The following is a 21,054-nucleotide window of genomic DNA, read 5'->3' as shown; positions in this document are numbered from 1 at the left end:
CTTGGAGAAAAAAAAAAAATCCCAGAAGTTTGGATCAATCAGAGAGAGACAGAAGGAAAGGGGAGAAGAAAAAAAAAAAAAAAAAAAAAAAAAAAAAAAAAGAAATCCAGCCTGCTGCAACCCCTCTGAGCAAGTGCTGGGACCTGGGCTGAGCACACCCTCCTGGCTCTGCCTGCGGAGTATCTGCAGCCTCATGTAGTGCCTTCAGGAGACTGAGGGCTGGTTCTTCTGGGGGTGCAGCTGGGAAGGGGTGGGGGGGGAGACAGAGGCGAGAGGCTCTGCCTCTGGTCCCCGAGCTGTGCGCTCCCAGCCGCTGGTCACTCCTGTGCCCACGGGTCTGGGCTGGGGGATAAGATGAGTGAGAGGCGAAGATCGGCGGTGGCCCTCAGCTCCCGAGCTCACGCTTTCTCGGTAGAAGCCTTGATCGGGACAAATAAAAAGAGGAAACTGCGAGACTGGGAGGACAAGGGGCTGGATTTGTCCATGGAAAGCCTCAGCCCCAATGGCCAGCTGGGGGACAATGAAGACCCGACTCAGTGCCTGGACCTCAACCCTGGTTAGTGCGACTCCTTTCTCTTCGGGACCCCCCCGCTCCTGCCCCGCTCCCTCCCAGCTTCTCGCCCTGAGTCCTGTCGGGAGCTGCCCGCCGGGCAGCGCGTCCCGGAAAACATCCGAAGTTGGGAGTGCAGGAAAAAAGAAGCGGGAATTTTGCGGAGATTTCTTTTTTTTTTTTTTTTTTTTTTCCGTGTTGTTGTTTTTGTGGGTTTTTTTGTTGTTTGTTTGGTTGGTTTTTTCCTTTCAGTTTACGGGAACTTTCTCTTACTCGCTGTGTCTCTTTCCCCCCCACATAGCTCCGTGATCTCCCGCGAGGGACGGCGCGTCCCCTCTGCTTCCTTTTTAACCCTCTCTCCTTCCACTCCCTCCGTGCCTGCCGATCGCGATAGTCCTTCCCGGGTGTCTCGGGACACGCGTTTCGTTTTGCCCCAGTTTCCCGAGCCCCAAGCTGGAGTTGCCGGGTGGGCCGGGGGCAAAGGAGCGGGGTGCGAGTTGCACCCCTCTCCTCTTTTCCGAGTCACCGCCGCGTACTCCCCGCGGAAACAGTGACGCCCTAAGCCGAGGTTTCGGTGTAGGAGGAGGATGTGGGCATCCGGGATCAGCGCTGCTCCGGGGCGAGGGTCGCCGGCTCTTCGGAGCGATGGAGACACGCTGTGTGCTGCCGCAGCCCGGGATCCTTCTCCGGGACAGGACCCGCTGTGTGCTGCCGCAGCCCGGGATCCTTCTCCGGGACCGGACCCGCTGGGTTCCCGCTGGCGCGGCCTCGCCCCGCTCCCGGCACGGAGCGCACAAGCCGCGGCGGAAGCGCGGGGGACACGGTGGGGTCCCTTCGCTCTCCGGAGGGAAACGCTCCCGGCAGGGAAAAGGAGCTCGGCGGGTAAGGGGCACTGAGAGCAGTCCAGCCCCGCTCCCGAGCCTGGCTCCTCCCGGGAGCCGCGCCGGGCCCGCGGCCCCAGGGCCGGCGGGACGGGATTAGGGGACAGCGAGCACAACACTTCCCTCCCGGTGTCCGGGTGTACTTTGAACTTTAAACTCTCGTTTGCTTGTTTTTATTTAAAAGGAATCCAGTAGCTCGCAGCTCTCATTTGGCTCAAGCCAAACCCTCGGTCTCCTCCTGTCCCCCCGGCCGCTCCTCTCCGGCCTAAAGCGAGGGCTCCGCAAACGCAGCCGCGGATCCGCGGCGATCCCGAGGGTGAAAATCGCGCCGGGCCTCGCTCCCCGAGCTGTCCCCGCGTCCTTCTCGCCGTCCCCAGTCCCCGTTCCCCAGGGCCTTAACAAGGGACGGAGGGAGCGGCCCCGCTCTCACAGCTGTAGTGTGGGGAGAAAGAGAATTTTAGGTGATTTCTCTTTGCTTTTAGTTCTCAGATGGGACAAAAAGGTCAAGCGGTTTCTTTGCGCAGCCCTAAGAAAAAGGGCAGAAATGTCCTCCAGTCCTGCCAAGTCCATTCCGCTGCATTTGGAGCACCTTTTAAATTTCGTTTATATTTATTTCGCGTGACATTCCCTGAGCTATCAATTAGCATAAGCTGCCCAAAACTAAGAGTAAAAAACCCCTAAACCAATAAAACAAAAACAAAAGGAGGAGAAAAAAAAAAGAAATAATTTTAGATCGAGGTACCAAAAATATTTGCTGTAAAAAATAATATTTAAAGTGTTTTTGAAGGGAGCTAAAGACCATGAAGACCTCGCCCCTCTACGCCCTCAAGGAACCGCATTTCAATTTGCTTTTAACAGCAGCAGCCTTTCTCGGTGCGGGTCCTAAGGAGAAGTAAGCAATATTTGCTGCTAGGGTCGTCTCTCTCAGCGGAGGGACGGGCATAAAGGAGAGGGGACAGCAGCGATCAACCAGTCAAAAAATAGGCTACGGCTTCAGAGGCTTCCCCGTTCAAAGGAATAATTACGTGATCGTAGACAAAAAACCGCTTTCTAATAACAGACAGTATCTGTGCATCAGTCTTATTTTTTTCTTTTTGTCCCCCCTTTTTAAACAGTTTTTCTTTTTTTTTAGAACAGTTTTTCATAATATTTTAGCCTCAATGGGTTATGTTTTAATACAGTCTCAAAGTTTAATTTGCTTATTTCTCAGTGAATTCGAATTGGAAAATTGGAAAACTCTCCATGCACGAGATTGGAGAGCGGGAGAGAATGGCTGCTAGTGCCTGAAACCTCAGAAAGTAAACGTGATGTTTTTCATAAAGCAAAGGAAATCAAGAACAGTTTGAGAAATCATTTTTAGGAGGTTGATAGACTTTAAATAAAGTCCGCGACTGTAATTTGCACAGTCACTTCATTAAACCTAATTCCTCCGCGGTGTACTTTTGCTGCTGGGTGAAAATTGATTAGCGGCTCTATAATGACCACCAAATTCCATCTTTACAAGACCTAATTAAGAACAAACTTTACACCTAACGTATTTTAAACTTGCCAAATCTCCAGCGATATAGAAAAAAAGAAATTAGAAAAGGGAATTTTTATAGCGTCCCAAAGGTTCAGCGCTCAAAGCCGCTGCCCCGAGCAGGGACGGGCCGTTCCCTCTGCTGCGCTGCTGCTGGGACGGGGGTGCTTGCGGGGAGGCCGCAAGTCGTACAGGGGCGCTGGGAAATTATGTCCTGATTTTCGTGGGATCACCTAAATCGGTCTAACCCCATTTATCGATCTTTTCGCCTGAATTGCCTCTATTTCAGCGCGGCAGGGTCTGAAAACTACTTCGTGTGGGGAGCTAAACGCGGCCACAAGTAGAGCAAGGCTTTGCTCTCCTTTTCCCAGATATTTTGCGTGCTAAGGGCGCGTATGAGGATTTCTCTCCCAGGCGCGGGACGCGTCTCCTGGCAGGGGTGAGGGGGAGGCGGCGGAGCGGCCCCGCTCCAGCCCCCGAGTGGGTGCGGGTCTGCGCTGGATGTGCACAAACCGCAGGGCCTGGCAGGCAGCGCTGCTCGTTTCCCCGTGTTGGCGGAATCCCTGACCCCTGAGGGGCCATCTTACAGCCGCGCCCAAACCCTTCGGCGACGATATTGGCGAGACCGAGTCTCCCGAGAGTCCTGCCCTCCCTCCGGGGCCGCATCCTCCCGGGAGAAGCGAGGTGGCAGCCTGGGAGGTGCCGGGTCGGGCTGTGGCGTGGGCAGAGGTGAGGAAAGCAAGCCGAAAAATCCCCCAGGTTTGTAAGGAACATCACCCGAGCATCCGAGTTATTTATTTATGTCTCAGCCACGAATTTTGTCGCCAGAGTTAATGTGCTTTTTTTACGAGACTCATTTAAAAGGGGGATAAACCTGGATTTTAATCATGTGCGGGTTCAACCACGAAGTTGTGAAAAGGAATTCGGGATTTCAGCGGCTCTCACCTTCTCTTTCCCATCCCGTGCCCTCGGGAGCGCCGGGCCGGGGCAGGCAGAGCTCGCCGGGGGCTCCGGGAAGCCTCTCCCGCTGCTCCGCCGCCCACGGCCGCGCTCCCGCATCCTCCCCCGGCACTCTGCTCCGGCCGCCGACAGGCCGAAGGAGGAGGAGGAGGAGGAGAAGGAGGGTGGCGGGACGCCCCTCCGTCCTCTTGGCAGGTTCGGTTTCAGAGGGCAGCAAAACAATGGGCTCGGATGTCTTGTGGGTATTTATAGATTTAACCTGAGCAGCGGAAAGGTCACGGGGGCCCCAGGCGTTGCCTCCCTTGATGAATATATTGTTTACCGTCCTTTAGGGCCGTGGCATTCGTCCGCCCGTCTCTTCGCCACCCCATGGGCGCAGGGACAGACCGAGACAGAGCCGAGCGCGCTCCTTTCCTTTTCGAAAGTTTAAGACTTTTAAAAATTTTTTTTTTGGAGAGCGTGGGTGGGAACATGTTTCCGTGGACGTGTTTGCCTTCACAAGAATACGGCTGCTCCTTCGGGCGGTCAGGGTCTCTTCACGGCGAGACGAGCACAGGCGCTTCAGAGGCAGAACAAAACGGTGCGGCAGCTAAACATAGACTTTTTCGGCTTTGGGACCGTCCTTTTCCTCGCGAAGAAACACACAAGCCATTTTGTAAACGAATTTTTTCTGCCAGTGAAGTCTTTGTAGCACACGTCCATCCCACCGGTATTTTTGGTTGCATATATTAAAAGAGCACCTACCGGTTAAAAAACTCCAAAATCACCCGAAAACAAATAAACAACCCCAAACAACAAATTAAACAAAGGAAAGCAAGACATTTTAGAGAGTTTAGTTACTCGTTCCTTGTGTTTAACTGAGTCTACACTGGCGAACTATTGCGAGCCTCTGCAAAGACAGAAAAAACACGGAGCACATTTTAAGACCCACAATGTCTTTATTACATGTGCTTATCCGTAAGATTAAGATGCGGGAGTTTGACAAAGCCTTCAGTGGCTGACAAGAGTAAAACCTTCAGCTCTTTTAGCGCGGCGTGTTGCTTTCCTGCGTCTCCCGGGAGGTTGCATCCACGTCCATCCCAATCCCGCTCCGCCGCGGGGCTCCTGCTCCTCCTTGCCCGCGGGCAAACTCTCTCCGACGGCGGGAGTGCAGGAGCCACACAGCCCGCCCACCCTCCGGAGAGGTAAAGAGATTTTAAGAGCAGGAGAAAATGCCATTGACCCTTCTACTTCCTTTTTAAATTTTTAAAAATTTTTTTAAATACCCTTGCTTCTGAATGCTTATATTGATGAAGTGCGTTCCTCGAGCAGTGGCTGTTAAACCCGTGAAGAGGGAGTGCCTCAGTTCGGTTTCTCACTTCAGCTTTTGTTTGAGTGCTCGGTGGATGGGGCTAGGATTTCAAGAGCTGGCAGAGCAATTTTTCCCGTTTCTTTCCCTAGGTAGAGCACATTGGCATACATCGTCCTTTGCATGTTCCTTGAGGCTCGTAGACGAGCAATGCTCTGTGGCAACCAGTTGTAAGACAAGAGAGTGTCAGCTTTGCCTTGCCTTGGCACTGGGCGTTATTGATGAGAAGTCTTTCTAACGAATTTGTGTGTGACTGGGGTTGTATGAATTCATTCCACCTGTTGGATTATTATTTTGCCTCTTTAAGACGGATACGGAGCTCAGTTCCGTTGCTCCCTTGTGTACACGATGGAAGGAAATGCAAAAATCTGCCCCTCCTAATACCTCTGTTCCCCCGTACCCCAGCAGCAGAGTTAATACTCTCATCTTCCCCCAAGGAGACAATTGCAGGAGGCAGATGGAGTTGTCCAGATGAGAGCCAGGGGAGCCGAGCCCTGTGGGGGCTCGGGAAAGCGCTGTCTCAGTCAAGTTCATACACCTCTGACCTCGGAGCCTGAGGAGACAGAGAGTGAGAAGGATTTGTTCCTGTGGTAATATATGCCTTACTGAACTGGGGAGCTCCTGCTGCTGGGTCTGTGAAACTCCTCCTGCAGAGAGGCGAATTACTCACACTGTACTAAGAGGGCAGGTAATAGAATAATAGAGGCAAACCTTAAAGAGCAGCAGAGCGCTGGGAAAAAGGTGGTGTGTCCAGCAATTTCTTTCTTTCTTTTATATGTATTTTAAAGCTGCAGCATTTTTTACGCAGGTTTATCCTATCTGCTGGTAAGGGGAAAGTTGCTGTTTCAAAAGATGTTTCTTGTCTTCGACAAGAACTTTGGGAAAATCCAAAAAGCGTCTGTTACAAGCAAAAGTCAAGTAATTCCTTACGAACCATCAATCACTTCTCCCTCCTCCCATTTGGGACCAAGCACTTATATCAAATATCAGCCCAGCTAGCCTCTCCTCAGGCAGAAGTGTCCTGCTTTATCCGTATCTGTCTTTAAGGAAAACTGATGCTTTTCTCAGATGGAAAAGCTGAAAGATGCCTTCCAAGAGCACTGCATTCAGGAAAGAGCATTTCCATTGTTTTACAGCACAGTCGGTGCCATTTGAGTCACTTCTATTCACGCAGATAGCTGTTCCTTTTGTAATCCGTTGGATTCCTGAATCAGTCTTTGCTTGAAGTCTTAGGTCTTCAAAGACCAACATTTCTTTTTTTTTTTCAGAGTTTCTTTTTTCTGCCTTCTGGTCTAGATTAATAAGGTTAAAATAGTTTAAATAATGCACTAAAACCAGTCTGAGAGTACTGAACAAAATCCCTGAATATATTGAGACACGATCAAATGGCATTTACATTGTCCTTTTTTGTAAAATAAGTAAAATCCATTCAGGTGTGATTTAAATCACCCCAAGTGTCCATATTGAGATCTATAGTTTACCCTGGTGATGCAAAATAAAATTCAGAGAAAGAAACTTTAATTTTCTAAACTTGACAATGTTCCAGAGATCAAAAGAGTTTCCCAGAGAGGCTGAACATGCTAATGCCCATTGATGGAGTTTCGGGATTTTGTGCTAATTCTTAGCTCTCTGATATCATCTTAAACAGTGCAATTAGTTGGCAGTAATGGGATGGGACCTTCTGTTAAAATCCTGGCAGAAAAGGCATCGTGGGTATACAGACATGTGGGCAGTGTCTGTCAGCCCGGGAGCTGTGTGGCTCCTTTGGGAAGAGCAGCCATGGGCACCTGGGTGCAGGGAAAATGCAGGCAAGTGGGATCTTCCCAGTTCTCCAGTTCCTGATCCTGTCCAGAGCAGCTCTGCATAGCAGGACGTTGAAAGATTTTGCTTCCATAGCCTTTAACTCGAACTACAGTTTCCTCAGATAGAGGGTACTGTGCAGCAATGCTGAGCCTTTTTTTCCAGAGGGAAAAAACCCCAAAGGTGCACCTTTCTGCTGCCTATTTCCAGTATTGTTGAAAATAGGACATGACTGCAACTTTTACACCTGTGAAACATCTGCTGTCTCAAAATACAACTCCCTTGCATTTCCTGTGTTAAAAGCTGTAGTGTGCTCTGGTGAGAAGTGCTAGGGAGAGATAACATCGTGCTATGGCAAAATTAAATTGAAATATCTTTGCAAGCACATTGAGAATTTTTGAAACCGAGAAGAAATGTGTGCCAATTGAAATTCTAGTAGCAATTTGCATCCTGGGGGCATCTTTTAATTGCACATTCTTCAAGGTCAGAAAACAATGAATCAGTAAATCAATCCCACAAGTGATAAAAGCACTTGTTACAGTAATATTTACAATAATATTTCCATATACCCTTTGCCTAATTGAGCTATTGATCTGAAGTGTTGTGAAGATGGTGAGAGGATGGTCTGAGTCAGGCCCCTGTGGCTCTCCACTGTTTGCTGAGTGTGTGCAAGTGCAGCTGTCAGAGGGGGGGGATCACCTCACGAGTGGCTTGGGGCAGCACACGCTGATTCACAGCAACAGAGGCTGTCTGAGGAGGATTTTCATTTTGGAGGAAAAAAAAAGTGAAGATGGTGAGGATTCACTTAGATTTAGTTTCGTAACATCTTTAAAAAATTTTGTTTTATGGAGAATCAGGAAAACTTTGGGTTTGGCCTGTCTTTAAGTATTTATTTTTGTATCATCAAACTACCTAATGATTTTAAGTTGTGCAACCATTTTAGAAATAGATCCCAAGCCTCCTTGTTTTGATTAATTAAAAAGTAGTTTTAAAATAGGTCACAGAATTAATTAACAAATAAAGAATAAGGCATTTTTATTGATATAATACTCAAACCAAGCATTTGGACGCTCAAAACTGCTTCCCATTTTTTCTTTTTCTAGAAGCCAAAGGTCTTTGGCAAATTCTGCAGGATTTAATGAAATTTTAATTTCTTCTAAGCTGGATTTTCTTGGTTGATTATAAAATTAAGAAAGGAGTTCAGTTGCATGATAGAACTCAGTGCCTGTCATAGTGATGGCTTCACTTCACTGCCACTGCACCTGTTCATTCTTCTCAAAGCTTTTGCTTTTTGGGAAAGAAATCTTCCAGTATTGTTAAATGGACATTTCCAACTATGTCCACATGTGTAGCTCTTGGAAAGGAGCTTGGGAAGAAATTATTGCAAACCACCTTTGAAAGAATCAATTTAGAGTTTCTAAAGAGTACTTAACCAACTGGTTAAAAGCTGACACAAATCATATTAATAATCAGCACATTTATATGAATGCAGCCACAGCAAAAATTGTTTTAAAATCAGCGGGCCAGGGCACACAGAATAGTTATGAATGACCTACAGTTCTTTGAATTCACTCAGGGGCTGGATGCACTCTTGGCTAACACTGACATTTTTCCATGACCAATGAATTAACAAACCCGAGCTTCAGCTTTTAGGAGCTTCAGGAGAGAGAGAACTCCCTGATCAGAAATCTCCCCCAAAACCAGGGAGAAAATTTAAGACATTGAAGTGTCTTTGCTTTTAATAAGAGTGAAGAACTGTGAATCATAGACTTCTTAAGAAGCTGCTCTAGTAATAGCAATATCCCTAAGTAAGATATCAGAAGTGCTGCTTTCTTATGATGCCAGCATCAGTGTGGATGCCTATGCAGAGAAAATACGAGAGCGTGTTGTAACATTTAGAAATGTTGGTTGCATATGATGTGTAGGGAGGCTTTAAAAATAGGTTCTTCTTGGTTTACCCCTGAAATGCCTGTAGATCAGTTCTGTAAGGCTAAATTTAGTGAGGAAGAAGGAAGCTTGGGACTAGATGGAGATTCACAGATAGATTTTTTGTTTTTCACCTAATCGCCACACTGGATTTTCCTCAATCCTGCTCTAAGGATCCTATTGAAAGGTCAATTATTAAATGCTCATAGGTGCTATTGTAAACACATTTAATGACTTTTACAAGAATTACTTTCTTTGTTGAAGAAATTATCCTGATTCTGCCCTGTCAGCACCCTCTTTCAGCTTTGCACTTTGCGCAGAAAAAATGGAAATGAATTTTAATTGTGCTTTAGGCAGCCTGTCTCACCAGGGTGAAAAAACAGTGGAAGCAGAACTTATACCCTCTCAGACTTAATGGAAACATTCCCACTGGCTTTCTTAAAAGCAAACTTCAACCTTCAGGTTGTGCTGGACTCTGCTGCTGCATTAATTTGTAATTAAATGCCACGCAGGAATTGGGACTGGCAATACCAAATCTTTAGTTGATGCATCCTAGCGTGAAGGCTGTGTGGAAGCAGTGCTAAAGGAGGGCCCGATTCTTTGACATGCCAAGTATCTGCACTTCAAAGGATTATATGGTGCTGATTTTCAAGGGTGCAACTTCTGTGACCTTATTTTCAGTGGTGTTAAGAATGTGTAATTGCCATGGAGATCTTAACCTCTCCCTTGGTTTCTGCTCTGAGACACCCTAAACAGGCTGTGATAGCAGAAAGTAGGCTACTCCTCAGTGCAACAGCTGGGATTGAAATAATTTGGGGGGGATTCCTTTTTCTTCTTCTTCAATACCATGTAGGAGTTTAATAGTCATGAGTGAGCTTAATACCTTGGTGATCATTTTATGCTATAGCTGGATCATGTTTGCTCTTCAGATTCAGTGCAAATGCTTGATAGCATGAAAACAATCAGGTTGGATCTTCTGCAGGTTTCTGGATTGTGACTGTCTTTGCAATTTCTAAGTACTCCTGCCATAGAGTTGTGTAATACAAGAATACAATGCTCCACACAAGGCAACAGGGCTGTTATTTTTTTGCTTCATAAAGCTTAATCTTTTTATGTCAGAAGATTGCAGCAAGCTATGAAAATACAGAATTCAGTCCATGGCTGTGGGTGCTTAATGGTTTTTATTTTGCTCTGGAATTTAAAAGATAAATAGAAGATTTATTATCATAGGATTTAGGGGTTTCCTGTGCCAAGCTCTTTGGAGCAAATAAAAAAAAAAAGTTTTCATTTACCATCAAACAAGCCTAGCAAAGTCTCTATGTGCCTAGTGGCAAGGCAGTCACATTATTCACTCCAGGGCTTGGAGTGTTACCACATAAACTGCAACATCACAGTGCTGCTACGCAGGTCCTGCAAACGCTGCCTCATTAGAGACTCCCTGGATTATTCTGTACAGTGCAATTCTGTGTGCTCCATCACTCAGGAAATTGTGCCTGAGCTGGGGAAAGGGAGGGCAGCTGTGGAAGTGCCTAGCAGTGTGCTGTTACAGAAATGGACAATAATTAATAGCTTTTGTGAAAATATAGCCATAAAATGCAACTTCAAGACAAAAATAAAAAAAAAACACCTCAGTCTGCTTCTTAGAATGAAAGATTCAATAGTGAATTGGCTGGTTATTAAGAGCATTTGCTCAAGTTACATTAAGGTGCTGAGCATCATTCATCCAGGGTAATGCTGGAATAATTGATGTAGAAGAAAATGAAAAGAGGTTGGATTGAGTACATACAGGGCACATAAGAAAGCAATCCAGTGTGGTCACAGACTGCCATAGAAAAGCAGTTCAGCCCCAAAGGGGGATTGAAAATGTCTGGGGCATTTTTTGTCTCTGTTCTGTTGCAGTGCCAGATGCCCTGCTCCTGGTTGTGCTCTCAGACACCTGGAGCTCTGGAATGTCCACAGGATTCTGTAGGTGCTGGCTTGTCCTTGGGCTGAGAAACGACAGAAAAACAGCAAATCAAGAATAATAGTGCTGGAGCTTGGCTGGATGAGGGCTGGGTGTCCTGAATCCTTCTGAGGGGCTCACTTGGCTGGGACAAGGGAATGCACCAGGGGATGAAGAGAGTCTCCGTTGTGTTCATGTTGAGTCATGGGTGTACATTATCCTCCTGGGAATGAAATGATGCTGAAATCAGGAAGAGATGAGTTAACAGTGGCAAAGGAGTAGAAAACCAGGAAACTGATAGAAAACAGAGAGGGATCACTGTTGGGAAGGAAGAGGAGCATGAGGTGGGAAAGGGAGAGGTTCAGGGCTTCATTTCCTACTCACCAGCTGCTCTCAGCATGAGGAGAAATTAGAAACTATTTTCAGGCTTTCTGCCTGCATCTGGGTACCTTCCTGCATTGTTTTTATTTTTATTTCCCCAGAATAATGAATAACATGGTTCCTATAGATGAAATATACTATTCATAATGGTTTCTGAAGACAACTTAGGACATTATATGAGTAAATGTAATAATTTGCTGTACTTCAGATATGTAAGAGAGGGGAAATGGAAGACCTCTCAGTTAAGTAGAAGCTGAAAAAGAGCAGGATTTCTTCCCATGATCTTTGTTCCTCCATGGTTTAATGCAAAACATTAGGAATTTCAGGAAAAATTAAAAAGACTCTCCTAGAGGAAATAATTTGTCTTATAGGCAGCTTCACAGGAGTTTTTAGAATAATATTTAAAATCCTGTTTGCAACTTTTGCTACTTTATTGAGGTCTTTGTCCTTTTTATAATCAGTAGACATTATACATGGGGTTCAGTCTATTTTATTGTGCAGTTGCATTGGCTGAATATTATGGATTTCCATTGAATATAAACATAATATATTTCAGTGCTTGATAGTATTAATATTTAAATTATCAACATACAGAAGTTTTTTATGTGCCAGAGAGAGTATGTTAAACATTATCGCAGTGAGTGTAGTTATTTATTCCATAGGTATACCTAGAGGCAATTTCTAATTGCTAATTAAATTACACATAGCACATTTCTGATTGTTAAGGTCATAATTAAACTAAATTTATAATAATCAAGTACTTCAGATAATTTAGTCTTTCCCCACTATGCCAAATTTGTACTTGTTATATTATTTATTTGTGTGTTTTTCCTGGGGGCATGGCTGGAAAGAGGAGGGACCATCTTTTCTGCACAGCAACAGAAGTTTTTTGAAATGCCATTCTGGCTAGGACCCCTGAACTTAAATGAAGAATTATGTATAGCAGCAAAGGTTTCTTGTTGCAATTATTTGCAGTTGAATGAGAATATATGTTTGTGAACTGGCCCTCAGTCATTTTATTTGTGAATATTCAAAGAATTGCTGAGCATTCATGAGGACGCTTGACAGTCATGAATTAAAATATAAATAATTGTGTCTCAGACAGTGGCTATTTGCTGTACCATTTACAATTATGTTTGCTGTGCAGACAAACGGGAAGAAAAAACTTATTATTATGGTCATCTAATGAAGTGTATAATATTTGTTCTGCATTTTTTCCCTGAAAAATAAGCATTTATTTTTCAGTCTTTTCCATTTTTTCTTTATTCCACGTTCACAGTTGTATTATTTTTGACCTGCCCGTGTCGTGACTTCCCTCCCGCGAGTCAAGGTGTGTGCCCAGCTGTGTCCCCAAAGCAGGAGGGCATTCATGGGTGGCACTTGGCTCTCTGCACGTACCTGGGCTGGCGGCTCCTTTGCTCACATTTCACAGCACAGCACCAGGTCCCATCCAGGGCCTCAGGACGCTGCAGTGTACAAAGAGCAATATTCTGAAGGTGTTGCTGGTCAGTCACCCCCCCTTTCATGAGACAACATTCACACCAGCTCTTCACACTGTGGTTGGCTGAGTTCTTTTCCTGTGTACACGCTAAATGTGATCTTCACTGCATGTGCCAGAATTGCCCCTTTAGCACAGCAGGCCTAACGCTCCCAACCCTTCCCTGATATCTCTGTCATAAAGGGACTTCAACCAGGATTTGTCATTATTTTACTTGTGGTCTGAGTTTGATATAATTTAATAATAAATTCCAAAGAATGGTCAATGATATTTGAGAAGGAAATCAGATCTCAGTACAGGCAAAACTCTAAATGAAGAATGAAGAAATAATAAAAATAGAGTTTTGTGAAATAGAACAGAGGTTGTGAAGTTTTTGGTTTATTTTTTCAGTACACAATGAATTTCAGTCGAGATATCCATTTATGAAGGGACATTTTGTGAGAAAAAATCCCAGAAATTCCTGAACTATGTTTCTTCTTTGTCTAAGATACTGTGGAAAAGCCCCTTTACTCTTATATATCTTAACAACAAACAGGGGAATAGAAGCAATAATTTCTCCTTTGTGAGGGCAGAGGAATCTGAAGCTTGAGGCTTAGTTTGCAGAGTTTGTAGAGCAATTAAACATATCAGGATTCCCAGTTCAAATTGTTGGCTCAAAATGCATCCTGATTTAATAAGGAAAGAACAGGAATAAGTCAGTGATTGAATTCCTTGAAAAAGGGATTTGCCAAATAACGTTTTCCTTTTCTTCAATTATATTTTGACTACCCTGAGACAGATAAAAAAGGTTGGTTTTTTATGAGGACATGACTTTCAAAAGTTATTATAAAATGTTTGTATGTTTTTCTTCAGAAGAATCTTTAGATGCTTATTTGGGGCCAAATTCAGCAAGTGACTGAGAACTCTAGCCCATCCATTTTCTGCATTTAAACAAAAGCATAACAGTGACAATGACTTTAATATTCCACATTTTTGGTGAATGTAGTTCTCCCTTTCATTTTTTGCTTTTGTTCTCAGATTTTTATTAAGAACTGAGGATTTATTTTTTCAGTGAAGACATTCCTGCTACTCTTACCAACACAGAAAAAGTGACTGTTTAATATTGGAGAGAGTTTGAATCTCATTTTACTTGCTATATACTTTGTCCACATCATGTGCATGTACAAGTCTCTCCCTCTCTAGATAGATCTATAATATGTACACGTATATATTATATATAAATAAAAGTATTGTTTTATATATATAATATATATTTCATATAATATTAGTATTTTTGATATGGTTTTTGTATAAGAATGTAGTATAATCTTTTTTCTAGGGACATTAAAACACTGTATTTAAACATTTAATATATCTTAGGTATTTTAGAAATACCATTTTTCTCCATTCCCATTTTGGACTTAATTTTTTTTTATGGTAACAACTGCTAGATTCTATTTTTACATTTGATGGCTAAAAAGAAGAGAATTTGCAAGAGAGGTTTAATGTATTTTGTAGTGAAAACTACTTTCATTTTACAATGGAATTTTCAAACATGTTTTTGTATAGAGCAGGCAGCAAAAAAAGGCCTTGCTTTTTAATGGGAGAAGGATTGTTTTGTGCATAGATTTGTCCAATTAAATCTGCAGCAAGTAGGTGATGTTCAGGACGTGAAGGCAGAACTGCCTGCTGTCTTGGGTGAGAATCACTCAAGAAGAGCATTCCCCCTTTTCCAGCGGATATATTTGTGGCAGCACTGGTTTCCCTCCAGGCAAAAGTGGATGTGAAATCTTCTTTTAAGGGGCAATTCAAAAAATTCGCAGTGTTAAACAGAAGTGCAAAAAACTCTCTTAATGAAAGACAGATTGCAAGCGTTTGCCTAAGATTATCACTCTGCTAAACTGAAGCAGAGCAGCTGAAATTCCTGCATCATTTACATCCCATGAGCAAGGAAAGAGCAAAAGCTGGAGGAAAATATTTGATAATGTGCGAGCAAACAGCTGTGAGGAAAAAAAAGCTGCACTTTCAGTCACTGAATCTCTTGGCAAATGAAAACATTTGCTCAGTCAATGCCAAACGAAGCAAGCCCTGGGCTGTGCCAGGCCATAAGTCCTTAAAGGGACACTCTCTCCTTGGATTTAAACAAAAAGAGATCAGTTCTGATGCCTTCCATTTTCTCCTCCTTTTAAATACTCTGTCTATGCCCTTAAAAGTGTATGAGAGTTTAATTTCTGTCCATGGCATCATTCCCTTTCTTGTGTTTGCAAAGGTGGTTTCTGTTAGCCTGTTTCCTCCTTGCTATCTGAAGCCCCGATCCTGCCAAAATGTATTCATGTCCCTCATTGCAGTGGGTCTCCCATCCAAATCCCTCCCAGCAGGAAAGGTGAGCTCACACTTATGTGTTTGTAGGAGCAGTGCCTAATTGTAGGGGAAATGGAAACTGCACAGAGTTTTGTCTGTGGCACAAAATAAGCAATAGAGACTATGGAGTGAAGTATATTTCTTTAATGCTTCAATTATAGATGTGCTAGATGTGATGTGTAACTTTAGTAAGGGACAGTCCCTTCGGAGAAGAATGTAATATATCACCTTATAACTACATAGTTTTAAGCAGAAATATATATATTAAAATAGTATATATTGAAATTATTTCAGTTGTGAGGTGAGGAATCAGGTTCTTGATTTTCATCCTATATTTTCATTTCAATGTGAAACTGTCAAGTCCTTTTGTTGCTTGTCATGGAACTCCAGCGGGACTTTGATTTTATTTCCCTCATGCATGATCTTGTTTTGCACATTTAGCAGTTCTGATGCTGGAATTTTAGGTAAGTCCATTCAGAAATTGCAGCACTTATTAAACTACCTTGTATGGTGTCAACAGAAGACAGAATGTTGAACAAAATTAAATTGTGACCCCTTATATGGCCTTATTCAGAAAAATACTCTCACTGAAGTCCCTGGGAGCTGCAAAATGCATCAGATGCAATTCAGGCATTTACTTGAACTTAAGAGCCTAAACTGCATTTGAAAATGCATTGGGGGGGGGGGGGGAAGTGTGCTTAAATTATTTACATGCCTTCAGAAGTATATCAAGTTTTAAACTATAGTAATGACCTGCATGAGCATAATTGAAAAATGTAGCCTAGCCATAACAGGCTATTTCACCTTGTGCTAGAGGTGGCTGAGATGGACTGCAAAGCCGCTGTCATCTAACAGACCTTGGTAAAAAATCACTGCACAAACAGCTGTTAGACTCAACATGGGGAGTGGGAATGATAGAACACTGAGCTGTTAGGTGAGAAATTATCTTTCTTTCTTTTTTTTTCTGGCTAACAACCAGTGGTAAAATTTGGGCAAAGGTGTTTTGCTGTTACTCAGTTTTTGGACTTCAGTTGCAGGAAAGTTATATAGAAGAGAGGTGATTTTTATTTCTTGTTCTGACCTCTTGCATGCTGGTGCAACTATTTTACTGAAAGCTGTTTACAGAGCACAGGCAAGATGGCATTATTTAGATTTTGTAAAATGAAATGTGAACAAGCACGTATCAGCACTTCAGAAAGATTTCATAAGCATTTTCCACCCCAAAACCCTGGTTTTGCTCTTCCCCTGGGCCCTGAACTCTTGAAGACTTCTAAAGGGGGTTTCTGTGAAAGAAACAAGCCTCTTGCTTGTTTCAAGCAAAAAAGCAGCTGGACAAATGATTTGCATCATATTCTGATGCCACCAGAAATGTTAGTTCTTCCTGCCCCTTCCTCAATGACTCTATCTGTTGTTCACCAACATTTTCAGCTCCTATACATTTCCCTGAACATCTCACAGCATCCCAGGTGCAGGCAAATGTTTTCTCCATCTGGATCCTCTCTGAGGATGTTCTCCTGGGCTCAGCACATAGAGCAAGTAGTCAAGAGAGTCTCTTCAGTGAAGGTGCTAATTTGGTTTTGATTTTCACAAAATGTGTAGTATTGTATTTAATTTCACACTACTATCCTTCTGTCAAAGCTGTTAGAACCTGACCAGTGAGTCAGTTTGAACCAGTGGGTGAGAACATTAAGGAGAAAAGGAAAATTTACCAACTGATGGCCTTCTGTGGGTTAAATTCCTAAGAAATATAGCTAAAATATTTGCTATGTAGACAGGCAATCTGTCTGCTTATTTTACAACCCAATGTTCAAAAGAGCTGCTTTAGGCTAGAGTTATTTTATGTGCTTATGAATAGATGGTGAAAAAATAATTTTCCACAATTTCACACATTTTTTGTCATTTGTATAGCTTCATTCTTCAACTTTCAGATCTGAGTGCCACTTCAGGAAACAAACCCAACTGCATAGAGTTTATGCACATGCTGTAAAGAGGTGCTGATTCTCTGTGCCCCTTTGCTCCCAATAAAAGTTTTTTAAACAAATTTCCTCTCCTTTCCCAAAATACATATAAGGAGGTAGCTAACAAATTTCAGTATATCACCATTAGATACAAATTACTGCCTGAAGGTGTAAATAGAACATCAAACCTCAAAACTGCTGGTTTAGAGACTGCAGATTCACACAATCCATAGGGTGGCTTGTAGTGTTTGGCACCTTGGTTTAAAGGAAGCTGCACTTCATTTTTCCTGAAGGAGATTTGAGTTGCTGCACATTCAACTCATGTACTGAAACATTACTTTAATTCTGACTATGGAAAATTATCCAGAAGCATTTCATTGCTGTGCCTCAGCTACTGCCCCTTTTCTTGGGCTCTTTTAGAAGCCCTGACAACTCAGAATGAAATGTTACCCCTTATTTGGTAAATAGTAACATTTTAAAATGATAGTTAATACGCAATTAACCTTTCATATTTTTTTCAGTGGTTTGACATAAATAGTTACACTCTCTGAGTAAAGATTTGCCTGTTAGGGAACCCAGATTAAGAGCCCATTTACCACATAAGAATAATTAAAACCCCATATAAAGAGTTCAGTGTAGTTGGTTGGCTCTTGTGTGGAACACTGGATATGAATTTCATCAGAATATTTATAGAAACAGCATTCCTCCTTTGTATCACCATCTGCTCACCACCTCTGACTCTGTAGCTGAGCTTCAGGGTCTGTACCAATGTCAGCGGAAGCTTTAAAATCTGCCATTAAAATAGAAACAACAGCAGAGATCTGCTATTAAAATAATAGCAACAACATCCCTCTGTGGGATGCTGGGGAACACACAACTATGGACAGGCCTGATCCTGCATTCCTTTTCTGCCCTGGGAGCTCTTTTGGGGGGTAAAAATAAGAAAAGAAAGAATGCACAGGCTGAGCCCGTTTGTGTGCAGATAGATGGAAATGTGGAACTACTTTCTCCCATTGTCCTTCGAGCTGAACACTGGGGAGAGATTGGAACAATGCATGGAAATGCCATGGACAGAATGTAAAGAGATGCTCAGCAGATGAATTCAATATAAACAGAGCTAAAACCACTGATAAAGTTAATTTATACTTTTTCCAAATGACTCTCCAAGTAATTGTGACTTGGCCAGCTTCTATCCATATTACAGCTAATGGCAGCAGGGTTACAATTAATAGGAGCAGTGCTTATACTGGATTGCAATGGAACCAAACTTTGGGGTCATGTATGAAACACTCTGAAAACACACACAAGTAGAGCTGTGAGCAGGAAAATGATATGTGAAAATGAAAGTAGTGAATAAATGTTAGCTTTGCAGTCTGGCAAATTTTTAGTTGATTGTAAGGGAAAACCACTGAGCAGTGTCATATGGTTTGGTCCATTAGTTGTTCTTTTATTTCAAAGAGCCTAAGTGGCCATGGTATGGTTGAGACATATGCCTGGAGACATATTCCTTCTAATGAATTCACATCATGTTCATCAGCACAACTTCTCGGCACATCTTCATGTGCTATACTAGCAGAACTTCAGACACAATGTAATTCCTGACAAGAAAATATCATGTGGTGGCTAGAATGAAAGAAAAAGGTGATCACAGTGAGCAGTAGTATTTCTTGAGAGGCTTTACTTTTCATATTTTGATGGTGCTTTAATGAAAAAAGTAGTCCTAGATGCAACAAAATGAGCTTTTTCTAAGAGAGAGAAATGAAGGGCTTTAAAAATTACCTTTTTCAACAGAAGAATAATTTTGGACTAATGAAGTGCCTTTGGATGATTTCTTATCCAGAAAAAAGTATGTGAGTACCCTTTGCAATGGATGTTAACAGTGTAAAATCACTGTTAACAGTGGGGTGTTTTAGGTGCTTGAGGTGGGATAGGACAAAGTGCATTTCTGGTGCAACAAAACCTGTGAAGTCTCATTCTTCACTAAACAAAATTACTGTAGTTAGTTTAAATATATAAAGAGGTTTGCTGATTTTGATGCAATAATCTGCTGAAGAGCTAGGCAGAAAAATAATTCTGTGTTTTGAGGTGCAATCACAGGGAAGTGTATTGCTCACTGGAGGAAGCATGAGGAACACAGTCTGGAGGACTGAGACTGTTATTAAGTGTCAGCAGCATGTAATGAAGAGACTGAGCTGAATATATTAGTGAAAATAGATAACTCATCAGCAACATTGCTAAAAGTAAAGCGTTCAATCTCTAAAATACTCAAGGTCCTGGTCAGCTATTGCAAGGCACACAATAGACTTGCGGTTTCATGGTGCAGGAAAAATACACACAGAATCAATTAACAAAGACTAATGCAAAATGGCAGCATAATAAACAATCAATTAATGTTTCAACAATGCTGAAGTATAGCGGGAATACAATCTTTGTGCACAAGTTGATTTCCTCTTATACTGTGTAGGATTTTTTGTCTTGCTTCCCTTGTGCATTCAGAGTTGGTTAAGTGGAACATCAGATGAAGGTGTGAACTGCCTGTGTCTGCTGTCAGGGGGAAATGCTGCCGCATTTTGTTTTAATCTAAACTGTGTGAGTCTGCCAGCAAGACTGTGTGGAAATGAACAGGAGACCAAAACAAGAGGGCAAAATAAGAGATCTCTATGAGATAAGAGAACCCAATTTATTATTTTTAATGACAGGCATATGGAAGAGACGAGTATACCACAGTAGTAACAAGAGACAGCCTACCATTTAATAAAGGGAGAAGATAGCATTTATTTTTATGGCAGGTCAAGAGCCCAATCCACAAAACAGATGAAGTTTTACTTTCATGAGCTCAGCAGGCCAAACCCATTCCATGCAAGCCATGACTGCAGTTGGACTGGCCTTTGAAGTTAGTTGTATCTGCCTTTGCAGTATCAGGCACATGAAGCCCTGGAACGTTACAGGAAAAAACCTTTAAAAATTACTCTAAAGGGGAAGTAGCATAAAGGGGGAAAAAATGTCAAAATCCACATTCTTGTGAGTATAAATCAGTTCCAGTGGCCTGAGTGAATTTTCCCTTTTTGATACTATGTGAGGCTGACCCAGCAAGACAGAAGTATGAGTTCAGTAGCCAATTGGGCAGAACTCCAGTGAGATAAGCAATATCTGTGTAATCTGAGATAAATTCCTTTTACTTTTTTCAATAAAGGTAAGAACTGCACAGTGCAAACCATAGAGAGGTCAGACTGGTCTGCACCTTTGCTGTGTGTCAGTGACTGCCTGTCAGTAATCTACAAGCGCTTGAGGCACGGGCTCAGGGCTTGAATTTGGTCTCACACATCTATAGTCTTTTACTTCCTTGGTCTGTTAAGACACTGAAGGATTTCTCCTGGTCACTCTGGACTTTGCAGAGAAGCAAACTGGGATGAAAAGCATAGAGAAAAGTCTGCGTCTAAAGATACCTTTTCTGTCAGGGATGTATCTGCCTGAGCAGGAAGAAATAACAGTTTATTTGGGTACATCAACCCTGATCCTTCTTGCTTATTTCTGGCTGCTTTCAGCTACTTTCTGTTCAGTTGATTTTTCACTATCTCTTCTCCAAGTATCCAGCTTCTCCCTTTTGTTTCAGAATCTTGTTTCTCTGCTTTTCTCTAGAAAACTCACCATACTCATTCTCTTAGACTATCTTGTCTACAGGAACATTACTCTGATAATTCTCCCCAGATGTTGTTTGGCACATGATCGTGAGGCCAGGCCCTTGCTAAGCTATTTACCTTCCATTAAATAAATAAAAAAACCCAAACCAAAATGAAAAATGATTTTCTGTTTAGACAACTAAAAAGCTCCAGTCCAAACAAATCTGGAACACACAGAAAGTACAAAACAAGATATTCAAGATTCATAAGAGCATTAACATGATACATTTCACTCAATGGAAGTATTCTAGTGAGTAACAAATTTAAAGAA

At 42.6% G+C, this 21,054-nt stretch overlaps 1 protein-coding gene across 1 annotated transcript in view; it reads left to right on the top strand.

Moving 5' to 3' along the window:
• Positions 1-218: 218 nt before the first annotated feature.
• Positions 219-21,054, top strand: part of TBX15 (T-box transcription factor 15) — an 89,530-nt gene continuing 68,694 nt past the window's right edge. The window contains exon 1 of the mRNA XM_058824957.1: positions 219-556. Coding sequence (XP_058680940.1) covers positions 355-556 — 202 coding nt within the window. The 5' untranslated portion in view covers positions 219-354. The remainder of the gene's footprint in view (positions 557-21,054) is intronic.

Source organism: Ammospiza caudacuta, chromosome 2 (assembly GCF_027887145.1).
Source record: "Ammospiza caudacuta isolate bAmmCau1 chromosome 2, bAmmCau1.pri, whole genome shotgun sequence".
NCBI classification, from domain to species: Eukaryota; Metazoa; Chordata; class Aves; order Passeriformes; family Passerellidae; genus Ammospiza; species Ammospiza caudacuta.
The sequence above is the reverse complement of the archived record's forward strand: the minus strand, read 5'-3'. Positions and strand labels throughout refer to the sequence as shown.